This window comes from Cyanistes caeruleus, chromosome 15 (genome assembly GCF_971803275.1).
Source record: "Cyanistes caeruleus chromosome 15, bCyaCae1.hap1.1, whole genome shotgun sequence".
Lineage (NCBI taxonomy): Eukaryota > Metazoa > Chordata > Aves > Passeriformes > Paridae > Cyanistes > Cyanistes caeruleus.
In genome coordinates this window covers 7114523-7138782 of record NC_141715.1, presented here as the reverse complement: position 1 = coordinate 7138782, position 24260 = coordinate 7114523, and the positions used below count along the sequence as shown (strand labels likewise).

The window sequence follows — 24260 nt, the reverse complement described above, 5'->3', positions numbered from 1 at the left end:
CAGGAGGCCACTGAGCTGGGCTGTCAGCAGGTTGTGTTCATGGCAGCCAGCCACAGCTGCAGTACCCAGTGCTCAGAATTCCACCCTTCCAACTCCTCTGCTACAGAACAGGAGGGCGCTTTCCTCACTGTAGACAGGTGCCTCAGGTTCTTAACACTTCAGAACAAAGAGTTTACTACAAAGGGCAAAGAAAATACTATGGCCACTGCACAGAACCAAATTGTGTGTCATTTCAGGGGGAGGTGCAGTGCTCAAAAAGCTGTAACTATGTTGCTTACAAAACCACATCTTTAAGCAGGGTATTTGACAAGTTGCATTTATTGAAACACGGTTGCAGTAAGCTGCTGAGTCCACTGATACCTACAGGGAAGTACAGATCACCTCTCACCGCCCCAGAGTTTTAGCGCCCAGAGCCCCTGCTCATGGCACAGCCATGCAAGGCTTTGAACCAAGGCCCCCTGGGCACCCCCAGCAGCGGGGGTGGTGCCCCCCGTGTCACTGTTAACACTCTCTGGGTCAGTGCTCAGCAGCTGCTGGGCAAGAGCACAACACTCACAGAGGACATGGGTGAGAGTGTAGTTACAAGAAGCTGGAGGTCAAGAAGGAGTGAGTTCCAGTTTTTAAAAGGAAGATTTATTTAACAAGTTTCACTTAGCGCAATACACCTAAAAAGGAAATCACAATACAATGAAAGATTAAATCAAGGCCTCAGAATTTTATACGAACACCAAGACCAAAATCCTAAAGTAGCCGTATTGCGTCTCAACATGTTTCCCCCATTAACTTAAAAAAAAGAAAGCTTTAACATGCCTTACAGGATATTAAAAGAAATAAACTAGAACTAACATGCCAAATGTTCACTTTGATTTTCAGACACAGCTCCTATATTGGTTCTTTACAAAAAAGCATGTCTCTTTCAACATGTATTCAAAACAGTGTTGGATGTAATATGGTATAAGAGCAACATTTAACATAATTCAAACAGCTTTAACCTAAATACGCTTACTGCTTAAATACACTCCTACAACAAAACTAACTTGAGAAACGCTCCAAATTGTTTAACAGTTATAGTCTTTACTTGGTTATTACATCCTAGATGAATGTTCATTTCTGTATGTTCAAAAATACTGAACCTGAAAGGTTTTAAAACAATCCTGAATTCACTTACAGTAAAGCATAAATCACAAGCTCGTATTGCAAAACTGTTAAACTTAGTTTTTTGTTTTTTTGTTTTTTAAAAAAGATGTGACCAAAAGTCAGCGATTGGTTACATTCCCCAGCCACCACTCATGTTGGACATGTTGGACATGCCGCCCATGCCGTTCACTCCCATGGATGCGCGGTTCCCACTGCTGTAGTAGCTGCTGTTCATGGCGCCCTGGCTCCCGGGGTCTGAGGGGGAAACCGACAGCAGGTTCACAGCTGCCTCAGGCCGACTCGAAGCATCCTTGCCCCAACGCCTGTCCTTGCTGGGCCACCTCGTAAATACCGTCTACCGTGCCCAACGCTGCAAAGTGTCAGTTTACAGCTCCGTACCCAAAGTCAGTTATCGGATGTTCAACGACAGCACGAGCTCTGCATCACCCCGTTCCCAAGCCAGAGCTTTACCACTGCTCTGGGGGAATAGGGAGGACCCAGCCTCCCATGACCCCCTCCCCCATTTGTACTGTGGTTAAACAAAGCTGGTCTCCAGCTTTTGGATTAAGATGTGATCAGAGCAATGCAAGTCTGAGACTGGCATTTCCTGCCCCTTTAAGAATAGTTTTCCACATTTCCCCCCCTCAGATCCCCATTGCAGCTTTAAATTGATTTCCCCCCCAATTCCCCAAGTCACAGAAGCCACGTTTTTAACTTTCAGAGCCTGTGCTGCCCATGTTAGAACACAACCCTTCAACACCAGTGAAGGGTATGTTAAGCCAGCTGCACCTGGCTCAATGGAAACAAAGAAAGAAATGCTCTTACCATAGCCACTCATGCTGCTTTGACCTCCATATCCTCCTCCATAACCCCCACTCAGCTGCTGGTTGCCTGGAGCACCGTAACTGGATTGGCTCCCTTTAAGTTAAGGGTAAAAACATTAAGAACTTGCCGGTCAAGATCTGCTCATCATCAACCCCAGCCCTCACCCAACCAACAGCCCCTGCACTCTGGCACTACCTTGCTCACACCAAGGGAAGTTTAACATGCTCAAGGAAAGTGATGGGGTTTCTAAAGACATCCCTGCAATCAAGCAGCAACAAGAACTTTAGAAGTTACTTTTACAATTTCTGTGGACTATACTAAACAGGATTGATTTGTACTGTAACATACCCCAAAAGACTTTATCTTAGCTTTAAAGGACCTTACACAGGAGTGCTGCTCTTTCAGAAGCACAGCAGCTCATTAACTGGAGTCAGTCATGTGCACATGGCCCTGACAGACTTATTCCTGCTCCAGAGTGGTTGTGCCTCACATCACAGCAGTGCTGTGGCTCAGACACAGATACCTCTGTTTAATCAAACAACACCTCCTCACCTCATCACTTGCCTATACTACTTTCTGTAGTTTCAGTATCAGCATTAAACTACAAACATTTTGTAACCAAATATTATAAAAGTAACAGTGTATCCACACACCCCCACCCCCCCAAGAAAGGAGCCCCCACAGAAACCAACCCCACCTTCATCTCCGAAACCAGCCCAGCTGGGTGTCAGGAGGGTATCTGTCTTAGAGGCACAACAGCAACAGGCATTTAAGACTTGTGCTACAAACACACATTTTAGATTTAAGAATTCTGGGGTTTGCAAGAGCAATTCAGACAATTTCTCCCAATTCCAAGTATCTCTCTCTCACCACCACCAAGACTCAGCTTGAATGGCAGGGTCACATGCCACAGATACATCCTCCATCACCGAACTATGTTCTGGTATTCCAAATAGGGAAGGGGAAGGAAAATAAAAAGGACAGGCATTTCCCAGATTTTGCACTACCACACTTCCAAAGAAGCCACTCATTCCACCAAGCACACCACACTCAGCACCACAAGTTTATTCAACCTACTAAAGCTCAAATGTATTCTCAAAAGGTTTATGTACCTGGCAACGTGCTAGTATTCCAATCCTGGACTACCCCTTCCGACTCCTTGACTGTGTGATTAAGACAGAATGTTGAATTTCAGTTTTGATGCCAGGCACACAATAAGCAGGAGCTGTACAAAATAAGCCAGCTTCCACAGCAAGCACTTATTTGGAAGTGCAGTTAGACAGTTACATACCCATTGCTCCCATCATCTGACTACCATAGGCACCACCAGTTCCTCCTGCTGTAGAATTCAGGAAGAGCTCTACATATCTGTGTTCTGGAAGAAGAAAGTTTTCCCATGAGAGCATTTCACACCAAACCTGTACTGCCTGTCTCACTGCAAGTGAGACTGCACCGAAATCTTCGGCATTCCAGTTGCAGCAGATGTCAACTCCCTAAAGCCACCGCTTCTGAGCGGTCGGACTTACGCATATTCGCTTTGTCTTTGGACATAGCAGCCACTGCGTCCTCGTGAGTAGCAAATTCAACGTCTGCCTCTCCGGTTACCCTGCCATCTGGTCCGATTTCAATGTGTACTCTTACAGGGTTCAGAGGTGAGAAGAACTACACATGGAACAGTCACACAGATTAAAACGCACCAATGCAACAGTTTGGGTTTACAACAAGCCATTTTCTCCAGAGGAACACTCCAGCTGCAGTGCAGCTGGCATGTCCCACAAAGACCCTGGGACCCAAAGCCATGCACTGGGGAGCAGCATGAGGCACTCACGTTGTAGATGTCATTCTCTGTGGCTCTGTAGGGCAGACCTCGCATGTGGACGCAGTGGCCGGTCGTGCTCTGGAAGGTGGACGATCCGTCGCCGTACCTGTGGTCCGACATCCCTGCGGAGAAAAGAGTCCATTCTAGGTCTTTCAGATGTATTTTAGTTTCTTTTGGGACATGTCGTAAGTTCAGTTACTGTTCCTATTAGAGATCCTTACCTCTTCCAAATCTATCAGAACCAAACCCATAGCCATCATTATACCCATTGTAGTCATCATAACCTCCATAACCTAGAAATAGATTGGACATGTTCATTTCAACTACACAAAGATCCAAATAAACTTTCATTTTGACTACAGAAAGATCCAAATACACAGTACACACTGCAAACAATGACCACTACAACATTTCATTTCTTCTACAGCATTTCATTTCTTCTACAAGAATTAAGGCCAAGGACACACATACAGCTGGGGATACACTAACAGGTCCAAGAGTTGCTGCTTTTCAAACGAGCAGCTCCCTGGGCCTCCGTGCACTTACCTCCTCCGTAGGCTCCACGCCTCATTCTCTCCAAGCTACTTCCTCTACCCAGACTGTTGTATCCGCGCGTCAGGCCAGGCCTGTCGTACGGACCAGGTCTCTGCATGGCCAACAGCTTGCGGGGAGGGTCATAGTGAGTGCGCACCTCTGCTCGACTACTCTTGAAGATCTCAATGTACCTACAAAGTGTTTGCACAGGGAGAAGTCAGTCTTTGATTCCTTCCACAAACACCTCACAAGTTCACATTACAACAAGCCATTTAGTCATAGCCTTGACACTGGCAGTAATTTTAAGCCAGGTTTCTTAACATTATGTAGGCAATGACTATTATTAGCACTACATTACATTTAAATCAGTGTATTTTCAAGAAATTAAAATTACTGAAGGGTTTGTGCTCCACATACTTTGCAGTATCCCAACCTTAAGGGTGGGGGAGCAATACCGATTTCCCCACCCACCTCCCCCCAGTTTAAAAAGTTAGTCAAACAATGTAGGAGGGACTGGTGTCCACTCAACTCAGCATAGTTGCTCAAGGCAACGGAAACAGAGGGTTAAAAACCCGATCTCCACCGAGAGTTTAACCCACCAGGATGCCACAGATAGCTCTGCATGTACTACTGAACCCAGCCTATGCTTCAGTAATTCAGCGTAGGCATAAGGTGCATGCTTCAATGAAAAATAGTCACAAGTAAAATTGAATAAAAACCCTTTGTGACAATTTCTTGAAAGCTATGCTTATTACATTGAAGATTAATACAAGTAAGTAATTTTGTTACATTTCAACTTATAAAACAAGTTTAGAAAGTATCACATTTTCTTATGGTAGTAAGAATACTGTGCATGTCTTTAGAGCTAAAGGCAGAATTGGTGCTATTTGAGAAGTTAAAGCCATAGTCTCTCAACTTTGTCATTTCCAAACTGTAGTTTTGAATGCCTGTTATGACTCATTTTCCAAAGCACGTTTTAGTTTATCTCAATTTTCTCCTATATTTTTGGGTAGATTTAATAGTCTGTGCCACACACACTATAGCAATCAATATCTTTACTCATCACCAAGTTAGAGACCAAAACACTGTTTTGATTTGGGTGTTAACATTTTCAGAAGAGAGAATATGGATTTAATTGTTTACCATAAGAAAAGTGACAGAGCCAACCAACCATCCATCCCCACCTGTGCCCTATTCTTTCCTTGTGTTTCTTTAGAGCCTTTTCAGCTATTTCCTGTGAAGCAAACTGCACGAAGGCCTCCCCCGTACTCCTCCCCTGGAAGTCCACCGGCAATGTTATCCCATTTGGCACGATTTCCAACCCTTCAACCCAAGGACAAATAACCCCAGTAGGGGGGCAATATTAACATCACAAGCCCAGTCATGAGTTTTTTCTTATAGCTTTAAAAACACCAGAATTTAAACACTTTTAAGCAAATGGTATGTTGATTCTAGAACACCAGAATAAAAAAGGCACGTCAACAAAGAGCTCCATGATCACATACCATTCAGTTCAGGTTCTTAACCCACCCTGCAGAGCTCAGAAATGCTCTGAGGGTCAGGGACAGCCCCTCAGAGAAGGCATCTAATGCAGGGTGCGTTAAGAACTTCACACATTATTACAAACCTCGTCAATTCTGTGAAAGTATTTAAGATGAACTTTTTAAGAGAACTTAAAATTCAAACACAGCAAGTTAAACAGTTTTATATAGAACAAGTAATTTTACTAGAGGTCACTTAGATAAAATAATTAGTCTTATGCAAACATTAAGTTTCAGCATTGTTTTGTTGGGTTTTTTTAATCTTTAGGAGTGCTTAATTAAGAAAAAAATCATGAAGCCATTTTCAAATATTAGTTCCTGAACAGAAGAGACATTTTGTATAATAAGCACATAAACAACTTATAAAGCTTGAATTACTTCACCATGTAAGAAAAACAGTTTAAAATGCACATACTTAGAAATTGCTCTTGTTCATATCACCAATTCAGAAAACAAAAAAACAACTTCTGAGACTGTAAAACTGGAAATGTTTCTACTGTATTTTAAAGCAAAACAGTATCCTCTATCATATCTTGTTATAGCAAAACATTTAAAAATCTAGTATTTTGAAAATAACAAGTGAAATCCTAAACAATCAACAGATTCCATTCTTAGACATTTTAATAGTCTAATTCCAGTTTGTAAAACATAAAACAGCTGCAAAAAAGTAAAAATTAGTCAAAACAAGACATTATCTCTTCATCCATAAAAACTTTGAGCTAGGCAATTTCAGGGGTCTGTGGTGGGGTTTTTTTTCCCCATAGGAAGAGAAAGGGGCTAATCTGTACTTGGGTAGAGTTTAGCAGGTTTTCTCTGATTTTTTTTCAATACTAGCTCTATGTAGGGAAGAGGTCATGGACCCTTACTGAGAACCTGCTCCTCACACAGAGCCCAGTGCTGAGGGTGTTCTACACCCTTCACTGACCAGGGCAAATCAGCCAAGGCTAGGGGTAGAAATATCCTCCCACACGAAATATTCAGCTTTATTTGGAAAGCAAGACATTTTTCTATAATCCTTAATTGAAACAGCAGGTCCCACCAAGTATAAATTCAAGCACCTTTTTGGCTTTCCCTAAATTATTTAGTTATCAAGTACTTTAGGAAGTAATCCAAAGGATTTGTCATGCCCAGAAAACTAGTGAAGAATTGGTTTATTTACTTTTAATACCCATGATAATACTGTTGGGCAGTACTACTGGGCAATCCATGCTTTTTGGTTTGTTGGGGTTTTTTAGCATAAACCAATAGTGCTACAGCTACTACTTTTATCCCACATACCTGAAAAAAACTGTACAATTTCTTCTTTACTACAGCCAAATGGGAGTCCTCTAAGACGTACAAAACCATCATTAGCTGTATCAGGGCTGTTGGGACCAGTATGCTTCAGAACCCAATCCATTTCAACGTTGTTTGACTTGAAAACTGTAAAAGGCACTTAGAATTAATGCATTCTGGAGTAGGGAAGAGTTTTTACAGCCATTTGCCTTGAAATTAGTCAACTTATGATATGCAAGTCCATCTGTCCTTTCACATGCATTTTAAAGAGACAAGAAAAGCAATTTACCAAAAACCCGTCAAGCACAAACACAGTGTAGTCAGTTACTAGACCAACTAAGTCAAACCTTCAACATATCTGTGTCCCATTGTTTCTCTGTCTTTTTTCAGGGCCAGTTTCACATCTTCCTCCGACTCAAGTTCAGCAAATGCTTCTCCACTTGGTCTGCCCTCCCTGGTATAGATGAAACGGATACCCAAAGCCCCGTTCAGAATTTTGCAATCTGAAAATTAAACAGGAGGGCAGAATTACATTAATTATTATAGGAACAGTGTTACTTTTGAAGTTTCAGAAAGCTAAAACAAAAAAATGTACTGAGTACCAATTACACCACAACAACAAAATTAGCAGCGTTCTTGTTATAACTTAAAAATGACTAATTAACCAAGATGCTAACTGCAGTTAGCCTACAGATCAATATTAGGAAAATACAAATTACCCATTTCCAAAGCTTTTCTGCCTCAAGTTGAATGTACTATCTGCTTTTGATCTTAACTTTCTTATTAGTGTGAAATAAATAATATTAACAACCAGTGTAAATGCAATAAAGTAAATCAGAACAGAGTCCAATACAGCAAATTCCTGAAGCAGTTTTAAAAGCTCTAGTCACTGCAGAAAGCATATATTTATCACCAGTATTTATTACTGCAGAATGCTGAGAATTTGGGGAAGGATACACACTTAAGAGTCTATTGGGACAACACAAGAAGTAAACTGATTTAGCTTCAAAATTCTTGCTTCAGGTTGAATTTTCTTTAAAATAGAACCCTCTCTCTCCTAGTTACTCAAGCAGCAAAGGCAGTTGCGGCTATCCCAGCAATTCAGACACTAAGCTCCTCTGTGCTGCGTGAACATAGCTTTGCATACCAGGTTCTGGCTGAAGCACTTGTTGCACTACAAACTGCACTGGCTACTGAATGCGTCCTGCTCACTACAATATTCCCACTGCCAAGCGTCCCTGGAAGGGACTCAGACCTGGTAGCAGCGGCCAGCCCCTCTCCCACACCTCTTACTCCCCCCACCGCCCCACTTACCGGAGAAGAACCTCTGCACCTCCTCAGTGGAGCAGGACCAAGGCAGCCCCCGGACTTTCACCACATATCCCTCGCTGCTCTCTGTGTTGAGCATCACATTGGGGGTGAGGCTCTGCTCTGTCTCTGCTTCTGTGGTTGCTGGAAAGACCAGAACGGGTCCTTTGAGATACTGCTCAGCACGGCCGCCACCCGCACCCCCTCAGAGCGCCCGGCGGCCCCCCTGGCCTGTGCCCCGGCCGGCCCTCCCTGATCCTCCTCTGCCTTAGGCGCTGCCGCCTCACACACACGGCGCCGCTCCCGCCCCCGGCCCGCGCCCTGCCCCTTCCCCGCACGCACACATGGTGGGGCTCCGCGCTGGTTCTAGGGCTCCGAGCCTGATCCGCTGTCCGGAGGGCGCCTAGTCCCGGTCAGGCGGCAGCGAGCAGGCGAGCCTGTAGCGAGAGCGCGCTAGGAAATGGCGGCGGATGCTCCCGCTTCCGCTGGGCCGGGCTTTCCTCCGCACAAAGAGCGCGGTCCCAGACGCCGCCCTGGCGGGCCCGCGGCCCCCGGCGATGGCGCAGCGCCCGCGGCCGGTTTGCAGAAAGCAGCGTGTGGCGAGCGGGTACTGAGCACCGCGAGCCCTGCGCCGAGCACGGTACCGGCAGCGGCGTGGCCCGGGCGGGTGCGGGGCGCGCATGTGCCCCGGTGCAGCCCGGCCCCGCCCCCAAGACCCCGCGCGCCGCCTGTGCGCACGCGCCGCCCGCTGAACAAAGCCCCGGCCCCGCGCGCCCTGGGCGCCGCTCGCCGCACTGCGCGTGCCCCGCGCGCCCCCGCCCCGGCCCGTCGCGGCTCCCGCGTGGCGCGGACACCGGAGCGCTCTGGCTGCACACACCGCGTGTGGGAACTAGCACTTACCAGCTTCAAAGGCTGACGCTACCCCACGTGAAACAATCTGCTCGCTTCGGTCACTGAAGCCTGGTGTGTTTGGAGGAGATGGGGAAAGAAGAGACAATGGGTCACAATTATCATAAAAGTACGGAAAAGTTAATTCCCTCCCATTTCCTCCAAACACACCAGACCTAGCTAGATATCACCTTGAATCTCAATATTACCGAGGAGGAAAGAGGAAACTGGAATAACTCATCATTTAAGAATCCTCCATCCCCTTTCCCGTTGGATAACCAGCTCATGTTTCAACTTGTCTATGCAGGTGATACAGGACCCATGCCTACAGTTATGCAAGCTTCTAGAACCCCTGACACAAGTATTTGGAGCCCAGAAGCTGCTCTTAGTCTCCGGCTGAACACCATTCATTCACGAGTATTTCTTCTCCAGTCAGAACCAAAACAAACTGAGCCTACATCTCTCATGTAACTTTTTCTTTGACGTGTTCTGGATTACAAATAACTACCCCTCCCCCACAGCTGGAGGCTTTTTAACTTTTTTTTTTTCCCCAGTGCATGCTCAAGTTTACATAAGTAAATCAAACATGGCGAACCCGCTTACAGAAATGCAAATTAGATCATTAAGTGGAACCGTGCTACAGTCACTTCCTGCACAAAGCTCTCTTCTCCATTTCACTTGCCGAACGCCCATTTTGTAACACGGCGGCGGCGGGAGCTGGGCAGGAGCGGGGGAGGGGGCAGCGCCTCCGCCTTTTCTCTGGGAGGATTGGCGGGAAGCGGCCATCCCGCCCACCCGCCTGGCGGGACGCTTAAAGTGCGCCGGAGCAGCTGGGAACCCCTTGAGTTCCCGCTCGGCACCGCCATGTCTACCCCCGCCAAGCGGCACTGCAAGAGCCCCGCCGGCTCCCTCGAATCCAGCTTCCAAAAGCGCCTCAGGAAGATTTCCATCGAGGGGAACATCGGTGAGCTCGGCGGTGCGGGACGGCTCAGGGTGGCAGGGGAGTCCCGGGGGGGGGGGTGTTTCAGGCTGCGAGCAGCCCAAGGGGCCAGGGGACACTGGGAGAGAGAGGGGCGCGGCTGCGGCGCTTGTCCCCGCGGCTCTGCGGGCAGCGGGGGGTTCTGCAGGGAGAGCCGCACCGGGATCCGAGAGCCCGGAACAAGGCTGGGGCGGACGGGGAGCCCCCCGGGCAGGGTGTCCGTCAGTCACGCCAAGGCGCAGGGCGGGCTCGGGAACACAAACCCCCGGTGCCTCCTGGCCAGCTCGGGGCTCCAGCGCTGGCTCGCTCCCACCCGTGCTAAGTCCCAGCGCCTGCGCGGTCGCTCCCTCGCTCTCTCGCCAAGCTCCGCCCGCCACCGCCGCTCCTAAAATGTCGGCTGCTCTTCGGCAGCCCTCACCGCCCGCCCGGCCGGGCGCGGCCCCTCTGGCGTGGCAGATTAGCGCTGTTTGCTTTCTCGGCGCACCCGGCCGGCCCCGCACCTCAACAGCCTCAAACCCTGTCCATCAATAGCACCAGAGCAATCAACCCCCACCCCTTTGTGAACTGCTCTAATCTTCCGCAGCTGCCGGCAAGTCAACGTTTGTCAAGCTGCTGGAGAAAAACAGCGATGAGTGGGAGATAATCCCCGAGCCCATCGCTAAGTGGTGCAACATCCAGACAGCCGAGGATGAGTATGAGGTGGGTATGCAGAGTTTGGGCCAGAAGAAACTGCAGGGAGTTCCACAACCAGGGAGCTATGCCAAAATCCAGCTATACTTAGTCTGCATCGGCCAGTCATCCCCACTATCATACCACAGTTGGTCAGGCACTCAAATTCTAAAGGCAAGATATTGCTGAATGTATGTTCCAAATCACATCCCCTACTCCATGGGAATCACACTAAAATCTGTGACTCAAACTACTCAAAGAAGCTATCCATGAAAACCACCATTACCTGAGGAAAAAGAGTCAAGATCTTAGGTCCTATGCCTAAGCATTTTCTTAGTAATAAAAAGAAAGCCATCAATTCTTACTTAAATCAGAATTCTGGATTAAGAAAAGCAGTACATTCATATTAACTTTTTTCCCTTGCCTTCTAGGAACTTTCAACATCTCAGAAGAGTGGAGGAAACTTACTTCAAATGCTGTATGACAAACCCACAAGATGGGCTTACACATTTCAGACTTACGCCTGCTTGAGCCGAGTAAAAGCACAATTAAAACCTGTCTCAGCCAAGCTACTTGAAGCAGAACATCCAGTGCAATTTTTCGAGAGATCTGTATACAGTGACAGGTAATTACTCCCACAGCACATCAAGAACTCACATTAACAGTTTCCAGAGCTTTGAAGATATGAAGCTGAGAAAACACTTTAAAATCTGCAAGGGAGCAGGCTTAAGGCTTTTTTTTTTCAATACCATCATTCTGTTCTAATGACCAATGTTTTGGTAGTTCACTTTTGTTATTCCTGGCATGAGACTGATGTCTTGCATTGCAGATACGTATTTGCTTCTAACCTGTTCGAGTCTGGAAACATTAATGAAACAGAGTGGTCTATTTATCAGGACTGGCACACATGGCTTCTGAATCAGTTTCAATCAGATATAGAACTGGATGGCATGATCTATCTCAGAACCACACCTCAGGTATGCTCACTAAAAATAGAGGTTTTTCAGTTCCAAATTCATTTTCCAGAGGCTTAAGAGGGTATAAGAAAATTTTTCTAGATTTAACTCATTTATGTTCAGCCAAGCATTTAAATTAATGCTCACTAATGTCCAGCATTAGTCCTTCCAAGTTAAGGGCCACTTGATCCGTTTAGCTGATTTAACCTACAACACATGACTAATGACCAAGTTTATACTTTTTTTTTTTTCTCCCTAGAAATGCATGGAAAGACTACAGATGAGGGGAAGAGAAGAGGAGCAAGGAATTGAGCTTGAGTATTTGGAAAACCTCCACTATAAACATGAAACCTGGCTTCATGAAAGGACTATGAGGTAGGAATACATTTTCTGTAGCAAGTTTTAACTTGCAGGCAAGGCTCTTTCCTACCTTAAGCCTTAGTTTTATAGAATTTAGATTGTCTAGTTTCACTCAGGCAGATTAACAGACTTGTATTTACACCCATTTCAGGCTGGGTCAGTTCAGATGGAACTTCATCTAATTTAAAACCTTTGTTAAGCATTAACTTCAACTAGGAAGCTTTACAGTTTTAATGCCAGCAAGGATATGGATTTTGCTAGTTGGAAGGACTCAGGAATATGACACTGAAAATGACGTTCAGGGGTCAATCATACATTTCTCACCATGCAGTTTCTGTTGCAATGTAAGGGGCAAGACAAGGCCCTAGCTACCTTTAAACTAGCAAGACTCTATTTCAACAAAGTTTAAATATTAATCTTAACTTCAGTTTAAACAATAATCAGACTTTTGGCAGACCTGTTACACACAAGAAACCTAATCAGCAACTGAGTGATCTCTGCACACCTTCCCTCAACTTCCTTACTGACTCTTACTGGCTTTCCCATCTAAGGAATCTCTGAACATTAAAGCATACTCTAGACTTTTCCCTAGAGGAGTCCAACATATTCTACTGAATGGGAAACATTACAATTCCAGCAAAAGTACATTATCAGTTTGATCTACTTGCTGGAGTTTCACATAGGATGACCCAAATGCTTAGGAGACAGAAGGCAGTGCGTAGTGTTGAATTTTGGGAATGTTTATGTTGTGTACTCATTCCAAACCTGTGTGTACTCATTCCATACCTGTAAGCAAGCACTTCCTCTGTCTATAACAGGAACACTTAAGTGTTTGAGCACAAGTTAGGACGTTGTTCAGCACAAATACTGCGTTTTAAAAATGCTTTCCACACTGAAAATAATTACTTACTACTGGCTCCTATCTGTTCCTAAACAGAAGCCAAAATGGTCCTGCTTATGTCCAAGACATTTTAAATATCACTCTCACAACCTGTTGAAGACATTATCCTCATGAAAGGAAGCTTTTAAAATGCATCTTGTTAAGTGGATTAGGTGGGGGAAGATACAGGACAAGGGAGATTTTGAAAAAAAATACTTCATCTTACAAAATCAACTCTTGGTAATTGATTTTGTGACAAGAATGAGATAAAGGAAATTATGGAAAAATCTTCTCCCCAACCTGTACATTACAGATAGATACTAAGAGTTCACATTTGTGAAATATATAAAGAGTGATTAAGGACAAACTTTATATGGGCTTTGTATTTACGTTTTAGGCATCAACATCTCAGGTGCATGTGGTCATCAAGAGCAGGGGTCTTGAATACACAGTATTTCATGTAGTTTTTACTCAAACCATGTTCTTCCATTCAACAGAGTTGATTTTGAGAACATTAAGGAGATTCCTATTCTAGTTTTGGATGTTAATGAAGATTTTAAGAATGATAAAATTAAACAAGAGTACTTAACTGATAAAGTAAGTATCAAGTAGTGGGGGGGTTTATATCTGCTTTTCTTCTGCAGTTATCATTCAAGCAGTGACACTTCCAAACGGGGGGAGGGGGGGGAATGAACACCCATTTGAGGAGACAAGGTGGTAATAAAGAGGTTAAAATGATGTTTTACTAATTAAAAGGAAAGGCATGACTTGAGAAGTACATACCTAAAGAAATTCTGGTGGAGTTGTGGGTTAGGGGGAAAAAAAAAAATCCACCTAATATTTAAAAGCATGAGGAAGTACTCTTTTAGCAAACCCTATAAACCATTTTCTTCATCTTGTTCTGGGTCATCAATTTAAGATTACTGAAGAATGACTCCTTTAAGCCAAGACTAATTCCCTCAATTAAACAGCTCTAAATAAACTTCTAAGGGGAGCACAATGCTTAACTGCGGAGGTATTTGTCATTACATTCTCATGGAAACCAGCAATTAATAGCTTCGTTTTGAACAGACACTCAGACATGCCATCTTCTACTTCACCCCTCTGAAACGCCACATGCATTTCAGGTCTTGAATTAAATGTAGGGCAAAACATCCCTGGAAAACTATAGTAACAGAAAATTTCTTCCCAAATAAAGGGAAAAGCCTGATACTTTAGCTTTTCATGTAACAAATAATACATATACATTTTTTTTAATAGGTCAAGTCGTTCCTGACTTCTTTGGAAGATGAAAATTAATTCGAATAATAAGTCAGTGAAGTTCACCTGCCAATCTGTGTGTTCAAAAATTTAAACAAATGCATTACCTGTGTATAGCTTATTTTAAAGCAAGCCTGAAATGTAAAAACAAAGTTGTTTATTTTTCTCGTTCTCTGAGCTCTGTGGGTTTTGATAGATCTTTTTGTATAGCTAAAAAAGAATAAACATGGGGTGCTTTGATAATGTTTTTTTTTTCCTGAACATTCTCTGCTAGTTAATAAAGACTTTAAAAATCCTATTGCCTCTGGAGTTGCTCTCCCCGCGGGGGAGCTCAGCAGTCGTCAGAGGCCGACACCCAGTAAACAGATAGCAGGCGCTGAGCAGGATTGTTTTGCAATAACTGGCACGGGTTCACCATTTTAAGACGAGACTGTTATGGCGTCCAGAAACCTTTACTTTCAACTTCTGCTTTACTGAGTGGCCGTTTCCACCGGCTTTACGCTACTTAAGGCTGGACGTTAGACCTGTAATAAACTGTAATTTACGCTTATCTCGTTTGCGATCTGACGCCCACCCCTCCCCCACACCCCCCCCAGCACGGGGCGCGGCTGCGGCGGTGGAGGCGGGACAGCGACCCCGGGCAGCCCCCGCGGCCCCGCCCGACACGACGCACGCGGCGGGCGGGGGGGGTTGAGCGGCGCACGCGGCCGGGCCCGTCCCCGCCGCCCCCCCCCCCCGCTCCCGCGCCATCGTGGGGCCTCCGCGGCACCGGGCCCGGGCGGGCGGCACCACGAGGGTCCGGTCGCCCATCCGCCCCCTCCCCATTCCCTCCAGCCACCCCCTCCCCGCCCGCCGTCGCTGGGCCTTACCCAAGCCGGGGATCTCTCCCTCGGTCTCCTCGGTGTGACAAGGGTCCATCTTGGCCGCGCCTTCCCCGCAGGGGCCGCAAGAAGAACAAAGCTGGGCGGGGGCGCTCAGGCGCTGCGCGAACAGAAACAAAAGCTCAGCGGCGGCCGAAGGGGAGCTCGGGGAAGATGGATCGAGGCTCCGTGGGAGGTTTCTCAGCACTCCCGCAGGGATGGGTCGCGATACAACCGCCGGCGCTCTCGGTACCCCCCGCTCGCTCCGGCTGCGCAGCGCCCGCTCCGCGCCTATAAATGGCCGCCGGCCGCGTAGCGCCGCGCGCTGACGTCACGCGCCGCCCGCCCCCGCCAGCCAATGGCCGCGTGACAAATTGAACGCAGCCAGTCACGTCCGGCCCCCCGCGCGCGCGACGGGGGGGGGGAAGTAATGGAGGGGGGAGCGCGCGACCGCCCCGGGGGTCCTGCGAGCCCCTGTAGTCCCCGCGCCCGCCGGGGGACCCCGGTTCGAGTCTCCAGGGACCCAGGTTCCAGTCTCTGCCCCCAGCCTTGGCTCCGGTTCGAGTCCCGACCCCGCCCGTTCCGCTACCCGGTTCCCGAACATGGCGGCGGCCCTGTCCCCCCACTCCACGTCCGCCCCGCCGTCCCCCACCCGTCCCCGTTCCCCCGGAACCCCCGCTCACGGCGAGCTGCAGCTGCGGGTCTCCGGCGGCGATCGGCGGCTCCGCGCACTGCAGCACCGCCCGCCGCCGGCGTCAGCTGGGCTCGGCTCCGCCTCCCGCCGCGGCGGGGGCCGGGCACGGCGGGGCCTGCGCGGGCCTGGCCGGGGAGGCCTCGAGGGCCGCGGTGTGGCAGCCCGGGCCTGGGGAGCGCAGCCCGGCCTGAGCAGGCCCCGCTCAGGCGCTGCTGGGGCCGCTGGGGTTTGGCACAGGAGGTTCCTGTGCTGGAGCTGCGCCTGGAATCCCCGAGTGGGTGCTGGGAATGGCCACTTCTCACATGCCCTCTGCGCCCTCAGACCCCGCTCTCCCAACCAGACAGACCGTCTCCACAAAGAATTATAAGCTGAAGCAATTTCAGATTAAAATAGCTACAAGGGAGCCTTGCTATGGGATTGAACAGATAAGAGGTGACCTTAGGACTGTGGAGGTGTGGCATCGACTCCAAGCTTTGTTTCTGGCCGAGTGTTAGTGTAAAAGCAAATCCCTTTGCTAATCCCCTTTGAGGCCTTTGCGTTTCGAGCAGTGATATAATGATAATTTTTGACTTTTTATAGTGTGTATTAATATCCATACACTGGGATACATTTACTGTGTGTCATTTTATTAGTCCTGATTGTATTTTTAGTCCCCATTACTCCATTTGAAAAAGGGCAGAAAATGGGTTTTGTGTTGTTTATGCATCATGATCCATGTGATTAAATGGCTTTAAAGAGAGCTGTAATGGCTATTCTCTTGCTATCTAATTTTGAGTGAGAAATGAAGCCTGATTTGCTTAATATTTTCTTGATCTTATGTTTATTTAGTTTAACAGGAGTCTGATGTAAAACCTTTCTTTAGGGGACTCTTAGGAAATTAAAATCATCCTGTGTTCACACTGACAAGAAGTTCTGGATATCCTTCCAGTGTTAGAAGAAAGGTCATATGACTTCTTTCTGCAAATATGTAACTGCTACTAATCTTAGACAAAAAACTCAGTTTGCCTTTGATGTATCCCACAGTGAGTTTGGTACAGTCACATTCAGGGAAAGAACGTGACTGTGAGCAGCAGGGGCAAGCAAACACATAAATAGTTATCAGAAGAGTTGTGATTAGTCAATGTATATGCTGTGTTTGAAAGACAAAAATAATTAACAATTCAAATGGAATTACTGCTGACAGAGCAGCCATTTTCCTCAGAGGCCCTGGCTGGTTAAGTGATTTTTCACATGGGGGTGGTCCCATGGTATGTGAGCACTTGCACAGAGGGATACAGGAGGTAAAAATCTTCCTGAAAACATTGGTACAGGATCTTCTTTTCATGATTTCTTCTAGGATTTGGATATCATGTTTACCTGGCATTTTGTTTTATGGTGTGAACTTGACACCTATACCTTCCCCTCCAGCAGACCCAGTTGAACTCCAGTGTGTCTGTCACAGCTCATGCTGCAGCTCTGGGTACCTGTTTTTTCCTGAAAGGACTTTAATCTACATCAGAATTTCACTGTTTCATTCCTGCAATGGGGAAAGGCATCTGCTGCCCAGACAGCAGGGGAAAGGAGCTGCTCTCATTTTCCCAATTGCATTCCCAAAAGTTTTGCCTCATTCAAGTCAGCTGGAGGAGTAAGGGCCATAATCCAAGCCAAGCTCAGCCTGCTGGGTGTTGTATCAGGTAGAAAATGGGCAAAGAGGTGGCCTCCAGAGTAGAAATCTGCCAGATAGTCACAGCCTGTGTGCAACATCCCAAATTCTCTGCAGGTTCATGGAGAGCTCCAGTCTAGCCTGCAGACAGATGCATAAAACATGTGGAGTGTTAAGCTGGACTGAAGTAAGCTCTTGAAACCTGCTACCTGGTCAATAATTTTCTGTTTTATACCAGTCTCTCTTTGTTATCTTGCTTGCACATCTTTCCAGGGTAAGAAGATAATGGCAAAAATCTGCAGCTCTGCTTTGAGGGTTCTGTAGTCATCCAAACATATGGAAACACTCTACGTGTCTGGGAGTGAAGCAGATGCTCATTTCTGAGTAGGTTTTGGAGACATTTTTGCAATGCAAAAAATAATTACCAATGATTCTTTCATGGATCAGCATTTGCCATTACAGGGAGAATTGATCAGAACTTAAATGCCTGCTCTGAAGAGACAACAGAACTCAGTCCATCATCACTGTATGCGCCTTCCCTTTCCTCCTTTGCTGTTACCCATTTCTTCTGCTGCCACCATCAGAGTTCATTTTTCATATCTCAGCTATGTGTGTTGCATGTGCCTTATGTTTGCATATAAGCATCTATAATTCAGGATCTTACACTTAATCTGCAAACCTGATTAATTCTCAGTAAACACTGCTGCAGCTGACTTGTTTTTCATGTGGGCTCTGAAAACAGGGAATACATGGAAGTCTTATACTACAAATGCTTTTGCATGTTTCTCTGTGTGTGACCTCCAGTCAAAAGCCCTACCATTCAATTATAACCTTTCTGTTATTTCCCATGCCTTTCAAAACAACCTCTAGCTGTGACAAATAGAAGCTAAACAATGCTATTAAAAATGCATGATGTGTGTTCTGCCATATTAGATAACGTGACCACGTTCATCACCCACTAATGCTGCTGCTTCACAGCTTTACCAGTGCAGTCTCCCTCCCATGTTTGCTTTGGACAATTTAAGAGGATTTTTTGGCCACACTCTTTCCTTTTCACTTTTGTTTTTTACCTTTATTCATTTCTCTGAAAATGGTGGTCTGCAGCACAGATTGGGTGCAGCTCATGTTTCCCACCTTTCTTAAACTGTAATTCACTAAGAGGCCAAGCTGGAAAACAGATGGAGAGGCTGATAAACACTGTTTTAGTGGAAAACAGATACCCAAGTCCCTTACTCTCTTTGAGGCCATTGCTGCACTGTTAGACTCTATCATCCTTCCCTTTGTGCCATCAGCTTATCCACAGTTTGTGCTCACCATCCTTTGCCACTGGGAGAATGAAGAGTTCTGCTCCCTTGATGGTTGCACCCTTTCAGGGCTGGGCTGAGAGTTCATCAGCCCGGTGTTTCTCTGTCAGTGGAACCCAGGCCTGTCACCATTTCACTTTTGCAGCATTAGAATTATAGCAGTAGGCAGAACAGCTGTATTTTACCGCTGGAGCTGCCCCACTGTGAGTGCAGGGCCAGCCAGGGTGAGGTGTCACCCACAGCATGCTGCAGGTGTCTGTCTGTTCTGCTGCCTGAGCTCTCTGGGCATGAATCAGCTTTGGCCCAGGAGCCATCTGGCTGAGCAGCACCATGCTGAGCTCATCAGGCTGCTCTCGGGAAAGGTTTCTTCACTCAGGCACAACATTCGGAGCACCTTGGCATTTCACCCATGTACTGCCAGGAGAGAGGTGGGAAAGTGGGCATTCACATACCTCCAAGGATCCTTGTCTGCATTTCTTCATGCCCTCCCAAATGGAGAATAAGCTGTAAAGCTGTAGATACTGGACAGTGGGGTGACTCAGTGCAATGTTGCGAGAGTGTGCTGTGGTGCTGTATCAGGGCAGACAGCAGTCCTGAGCTCTAGTTATCCTGGCCAACCATATTCATGAAATGGAGCCTATTTTAGCCACTTGCCAACTGCAGACTCAAAAGCAGAGACCACAACAGCCCACTAGCTTCAGCCTCACTGAAATGATGATCCCTGACTTTTACCCCTTGAAGGCAATGTTGCCTTAGTAATTTGGAGTCACCCAGCTTTCTCTTGTCAGCCAATGCCACATCAAAGCAACACAGCTGACGCACATGCCCAAGTACAGATCTTCTATTCTCTCACTCCAGAAAGTGCTCTGTGAGTTCTCTTGAGTGCTGACCCTTTTGCTCTCCCTACATAACTTTTGCCTTTAGTCCCTGAACACAGAGGCTGGCACAGCATTGGTGGGGGCTGAAGCTGGGCATGCACTTCCCTAAGGTTCCACAGCAGGTGGTCAGTTTTCCTTTGGAGGGAGGGCATTCACAAAAGGCCATGTTAAGCCCTGTCCATCTTATATATACTGTGGCTCTGCCCTTACCTGGGGAAAGGTGAATTCTTGGAAAGTGGTAATTGCTGGGAGGTAGAAAACTGATGAGAAGGAGGCAAATTTTAACTTTAGAATGTGTGTTTTCCTGGCCTCCCAATCTGCTAACACACAAAATTGGAGATAGCTTTGGTTTTTCTTGGACTTTATCCCACTATCAAGTGCAGAAACGGTTTTTACTACATTGGGTTGTGGCCTGTGGTTAATGTAAAGGGAGAACTTGCCTGCAGGCAAGGGGCCTGGTCTCACTGGCCTGTCTGAAACACTCTGTGCCTGCATCCACTGCTTCATCTCCTTGTGATGGTGTGGGGGTGATGTTTAAGCCAAATACGGTATTCTCCAGCCCTAGGTATGACTCAGGTCAGCCGCAGTCATGCTCTTCACCCCAGTCAATCTCTACCTCTCCAGTGAGGATTGTGCTCTTGCATCCACACTCTCCAACTCCCCCTGGGCAAAGCACTCCTTCCCCTGACTTTGCTCAACAGATCTGTGTGTCCGTATGTTTGCTCGGATCAAGAAGGTTCTGGATCTCACTTCCCACAATGTTCTTCCTACTTTTGGCATTGATGGACACATAGCTCAAAACGACCGTACTGCAAAGCAGGCAACCCCCAAAATGCTGTGACAAGGACAGCGAGGCCTCTGCAGACTCAGCACATAAAATGGGTCACTAGCGGGGGCATTTCACTCACACAACTCCACAAAGTGCTCGCCTTTCTTTTTCCTTGCTCTTGAAGTCACTTGCAAGTAAACAGGTAAAACTAAGACATGGGGTAACAAAGTGACGGTGAGGAATGGTGAGGGGAAAGGGAAGTGTCCCACAGTCCTGTTCTGGAGACTGCATCCCCACAGCTCTTGCCGGCTGGCTCCCCTGCTGCTGCTGCAGAAATAAAGGCCCATTGAGAAGTCAGGCTCCAAATTAGCATTTGAATTCCCTTGTAGCCCGTTGTCAGATGGGCAGGAGGTGGGTGTTAGTCTCGTTTGCTCAGCGCTGATACACAAAGGTGGCTTTAAAAGGTCCTCATTTTTCTGAGGGAAAGAAATTCATTGCTCAGACTGTGGATACTTTCTTTCTTTTTTCTTTCCCTCTCCCATTCTTTTTCGTTTCACCCCTTTCCTGGGTCAGGCTGAGCCACAGATAGACACGTCTCGGTATTGTTAGCCCTGTCTGACCTACTTCTCTCCCTCTCTTTGGCCCCGTGTTATGGATGCTGGTGCTATGGAAACCTGCTTGACACGCCAGTGCCACAAAGCCGGGGCCACCAGCTGCAGCCTCCTTCCCCACGGGACTTTCCCTCGCCCAAAGAAAGTTAGCAGCCCTGCTTCCCGGAGATATTCAAGGGTGTCCTCCATCCGTCCCACCAAGCCGTGCTCCGGAGGGACTGGGGGAGCTTTTCCGAGGGCTTGGGGGTACCGGTGCTGTTCTTCCTCATGCCAGGGCACAATATTTCAGTCTGGTGGCCACTTGTAAAGCCGCCGCTGCCCGCACCAGACCTATCCGTGCCCGTGTCCGGCACGGGCCAGCACGTCAAGGATAGGGAAGTAGACGCGGGTGCCCTTGAAGCTTTCGAGATAATAAGTTATAAACTTCTGCACCGTGATCCAGAAGCCTTGCAGGAACCTGGCCGGGATCCTGGGAACACGGCGATGGGAACACCGTGCCGGCGGTGCCTGCGGCGGGTGACAGGCGACAACTGCTCTGTCCGGGGCCAGAGCTCTGCACTTGCACCGTCACTCGCGTGGAACCCGCCCCGCCGGGGACAGAGGCTTGTTTACAAGTTCAGCCTCTGTACCTCCTGTGATAAAACAGTTCTCGCTGGTTCTGCGGGTTTCCTTTGCTCTCTGCTGGCCTCCCATCCGGCTGGCTGCTGATCCGGGGAGCCTGTGGCACTATCAGAGTGAATTTGCATTCAAATACCGCACGCCAAACGTTTTTTTTTCCCCCGCTGTTGGCACTGAACTGGCAGCCCTAAGGGGAGGAAGCAGAAAGGAGCTCTGGAGTCCGCAGAGCGGACTTTGCTTTGTCTGTCGTAAGCGTCCCCAGGAGATTCCTGCGAGGCTCCAGGACTCCCCTCCCCAGTGCCTTAAAGCCAGAGGCTGGCCCAGCACGGATGAAACTCGCAGCAGGCGGGTTGGTGGATGAGTGCCAGAGGCCGTGGCTGTGCCGGCTGCCTGGTGAGCGCTGCCGCGGGCACTGTCGGGATGACAGGGATCATCCCGCCGGGGCACAGGCGGCGGGCCCGGAGCCGGCGGTGCTCGCTGCCCTCGGACCCCGCCGGGCCCCGCCGCCCCCAGCCCCGCCCCCGCTCAGCCGCGGGGCACCAGCGCCCTCTCCCGACACCCGCGGGAAGCGGCGGGAGCCGGGGCGGCCGGAGACCCCGGGAGGAGCGGGGACACGAATCCCGAGGGGAGCGGGGCTCACGGCGTGGGCCTGGCCCCCATGGCGGTGGGACCCTCCCTCTGAGCGCTGGGCCAGAGCCCACAGCAGCGCAGCGGTGCTGCTGGCGGCTGGATCACCTTTATTCTGCTGCTCGCGGCTGGATCACCTTTACTCTGCTGCTCGCGGAGTGGCTTTCACACCTGCGGGACGGTGACCCGCGGTGGCAGGTGCAGCCCCCAGCACACCCTGTGCCAGCCCAGCGGCCCCCCAGCACTTCTGCAGCAGGCTCAGGTGGGCAAACTGGTGCCATACAGCCCCAGCACAGGGTGCTGGGCAGCAGCTTCATGAGTTGATTACTCCCAAAATCGTCTGTTTGAACCATCGATCAGCATGAAGTGGTTTTCTTTGACTGATGAAGCAGCAGAGCAATGACAGCAGCCCTGGTGGAGGGGAGTAACTTCCCTTCTGCTCGAGGCATCTGAAATTGCCCCTCTGACAGTGTTTGAAGGGCTGATTATGTGCCCGTCAGATTTTCTGTGGCAGCCACCAAGGCCAGAGCCTGACTGTGCTGTGCCAGGATTTTTAATGGTCTTCTGTGCATCCAAGGGGAGAAGCCGGCTACAATCTCACTGCTGAATCATTAATTTCCCTCCTCTGAGTCATCCTGCGGCCCTGTCACACACAGAGCGGACACAAGCGGGGCTGAGGTGGGCAGTGGCTCCAGGTTTATACAGTGGGTTTAGAAAACTGCTTGTAGGATAAAAGACAAAGATTGTGTCTGCAGAACCAGTGAGTATCTACTTGGACTAACCCCTGAAAGCAGAGTTTTGATGCAGAGTCAGGACCTGCACCAGCAGCTGGGGCTGGTCCCTATGCATTAACTCTGGGAGTTGAATGGTTAAAGTGGTGAAAAGTAAGGACTGGGAAACAACTTCAGGACATGGCAGGACCTGTTAATGCAAAGACTAACTGAAATCTCACTGTGAAATCTGTTCCTCCCTGACCTTGCTAAGGCACAGCCAGGGTTAAAGTATGCTCAGACTTTTCTGAAATGTGTCATCAAAGATGCCAGGAGAAAAAGTTATTATCTATCTTGCTGTGACACCTGAGGATTCCCATGAGGATGCGGCCCTGCTGCACTGAAAACTTTGCATAGACAAGTGTTGTACAGCTATTTTTGTTTGGCTTTAAGCCTTACCCTGCAGCATTTGTCAGTTTCAATGCAGCAGCATGACTCCAAGGCAGCAGAGCCTGAAAGGGAAGTGGACTGGGGGCTTTGCTGGAGAAGGCAATTTAAAATCCATGGAAGGAAAAGAAACAATAGTGAAAATTAATAATTTCCTCCAAAAAACCCCTGCCTTTTGTTCTTACAGTCCAGATATGCCTACTGCTGGGAAAAAGAGGGGAGAGCAGGGGGATTTGTTATGTGGTTGGACTGGCATCATGCTCATGCAATTATTTTCACTCTCTGGGTTTGGTGTGAATTCCCCCCATAGTGACACACAGAATACTGCTGGCATTTCCTGAGCTGTGGCACCAACATGAAGGCACCAGTGGCCAAAAGCATCAGTATTGTGAATACTGAACTCATGAAAATCCAGCCCCTGCTGATGCAGGAGGGACCTGAGCACTGGGTAAACCACTTTTCAGTGCTGTGTGGTTCAGCACCCAATCCATGAGTTCAACATCTCCAAAAATCAGCTTCTCCCTCCTCATTGCTCTCCTCCCATGGCACACAGGGTTGCAGGCTTCATTTGGACTGTATCTCAGGGAAACAAAGGCAGCCACCTTGCACTCACACACTCATGTTTCTGTTCTCTGCTAGCTGCACTCTCACAAAGAGACACCCAGGACA

General features: G+C 48.0%; 2 protein-coding genes across 52 annotated transcripts; one reads left to right on the top strand and one right to left on the bottom strand.

Moving 5' to 3' along the window:
* Window positions 1-611: 611 nt before the first annotated feature.
* HNRNPH1 (heterogeneous nuclear ribonucleoprotein H1) lies at window positions 612-16227 on the bottom strand. 50 transcript variants are annotated; one of them, XM_086852231.1, is made up of 16 exons: window positions 15975-16116; window positions 15301-15412; window positions 9340-9399; window positions 8446-8583; window positions 7479-7634; window positions 7135-7278; window positions 5500-5638; window positions 4328-4506; window positions 4003-4074; window positions 3791-3924; window positions 3489-3624; window positions 3254-3337; window positions 3075-3125; window positions 2158-2220; window positions 1963-2055; window positions 612-1507 (listed from the first exon to the last, which is right to left on the bottom strand). In XM_086852231.1, exons 2-16 carry the CDS (start codon window positions 15347-15349, stop codon window positions 1428-1430), a joined length of 1578 nt encoding a protein of 525 aa, XP_086708357.1. In that variant the 5' UTR covers window positions 15350-15412; window positions 15975-16116; the 3' UTR covers window positions 612-1427. The 50 variants fall into 50 exon arrangements, with proteins under 50 accessions (XP_086708357.1, XP_086708353.1, XP_086708342.1 ...); XM_086852227.1 differs by lacking the exon at window positions 2158-2220 and adding an exon at window positions 2660-2743 and having other exon boundaries at window positions 15975-16112; XM_086852216.1 differs by lacking the exon at window positions 2158-2220 and adding an exon at window positions 2660-2743 and having other exon boundaries at window positions 612-1392; window positions 15975-16112.
* On the top strand, window positions 9502-14729 carry LOC111945349 (deoxycytidine kinase 2). Of its 2 annotated transcripts, XM_086852270.1 has the most exons (7): window positions 9502-10291; window positions 10890-11005; window positions 11407-11600; window positions 11805-11952; window positions 12191-12306; window positions 13669-13768; window positions 14432-14729. In XM_086852270.1, exons 1-7 carry the CDS (start codon window positions 10192-10194, stop codon window positions 14468-14470), a joined length of 813 nt encoding a protein of 270 aa, XP_086708396.1. In that variant the 5' UTR covers window positions 9502-10191; the 3' UTR covers window positions 14471-14729. The 2 variants fall into 2 exon arrangements, with proteins under 2 accessions (XP_086708396.1, XP_086708397.1); XM_086852271.1 differs by lacking the exon at window positions 13669-13768 and having other exon boundaries at window positions 10095-10291; window positions 14432-14674.
* Window positions 16228-24260: the final 8033 nt, after the last annotated feature.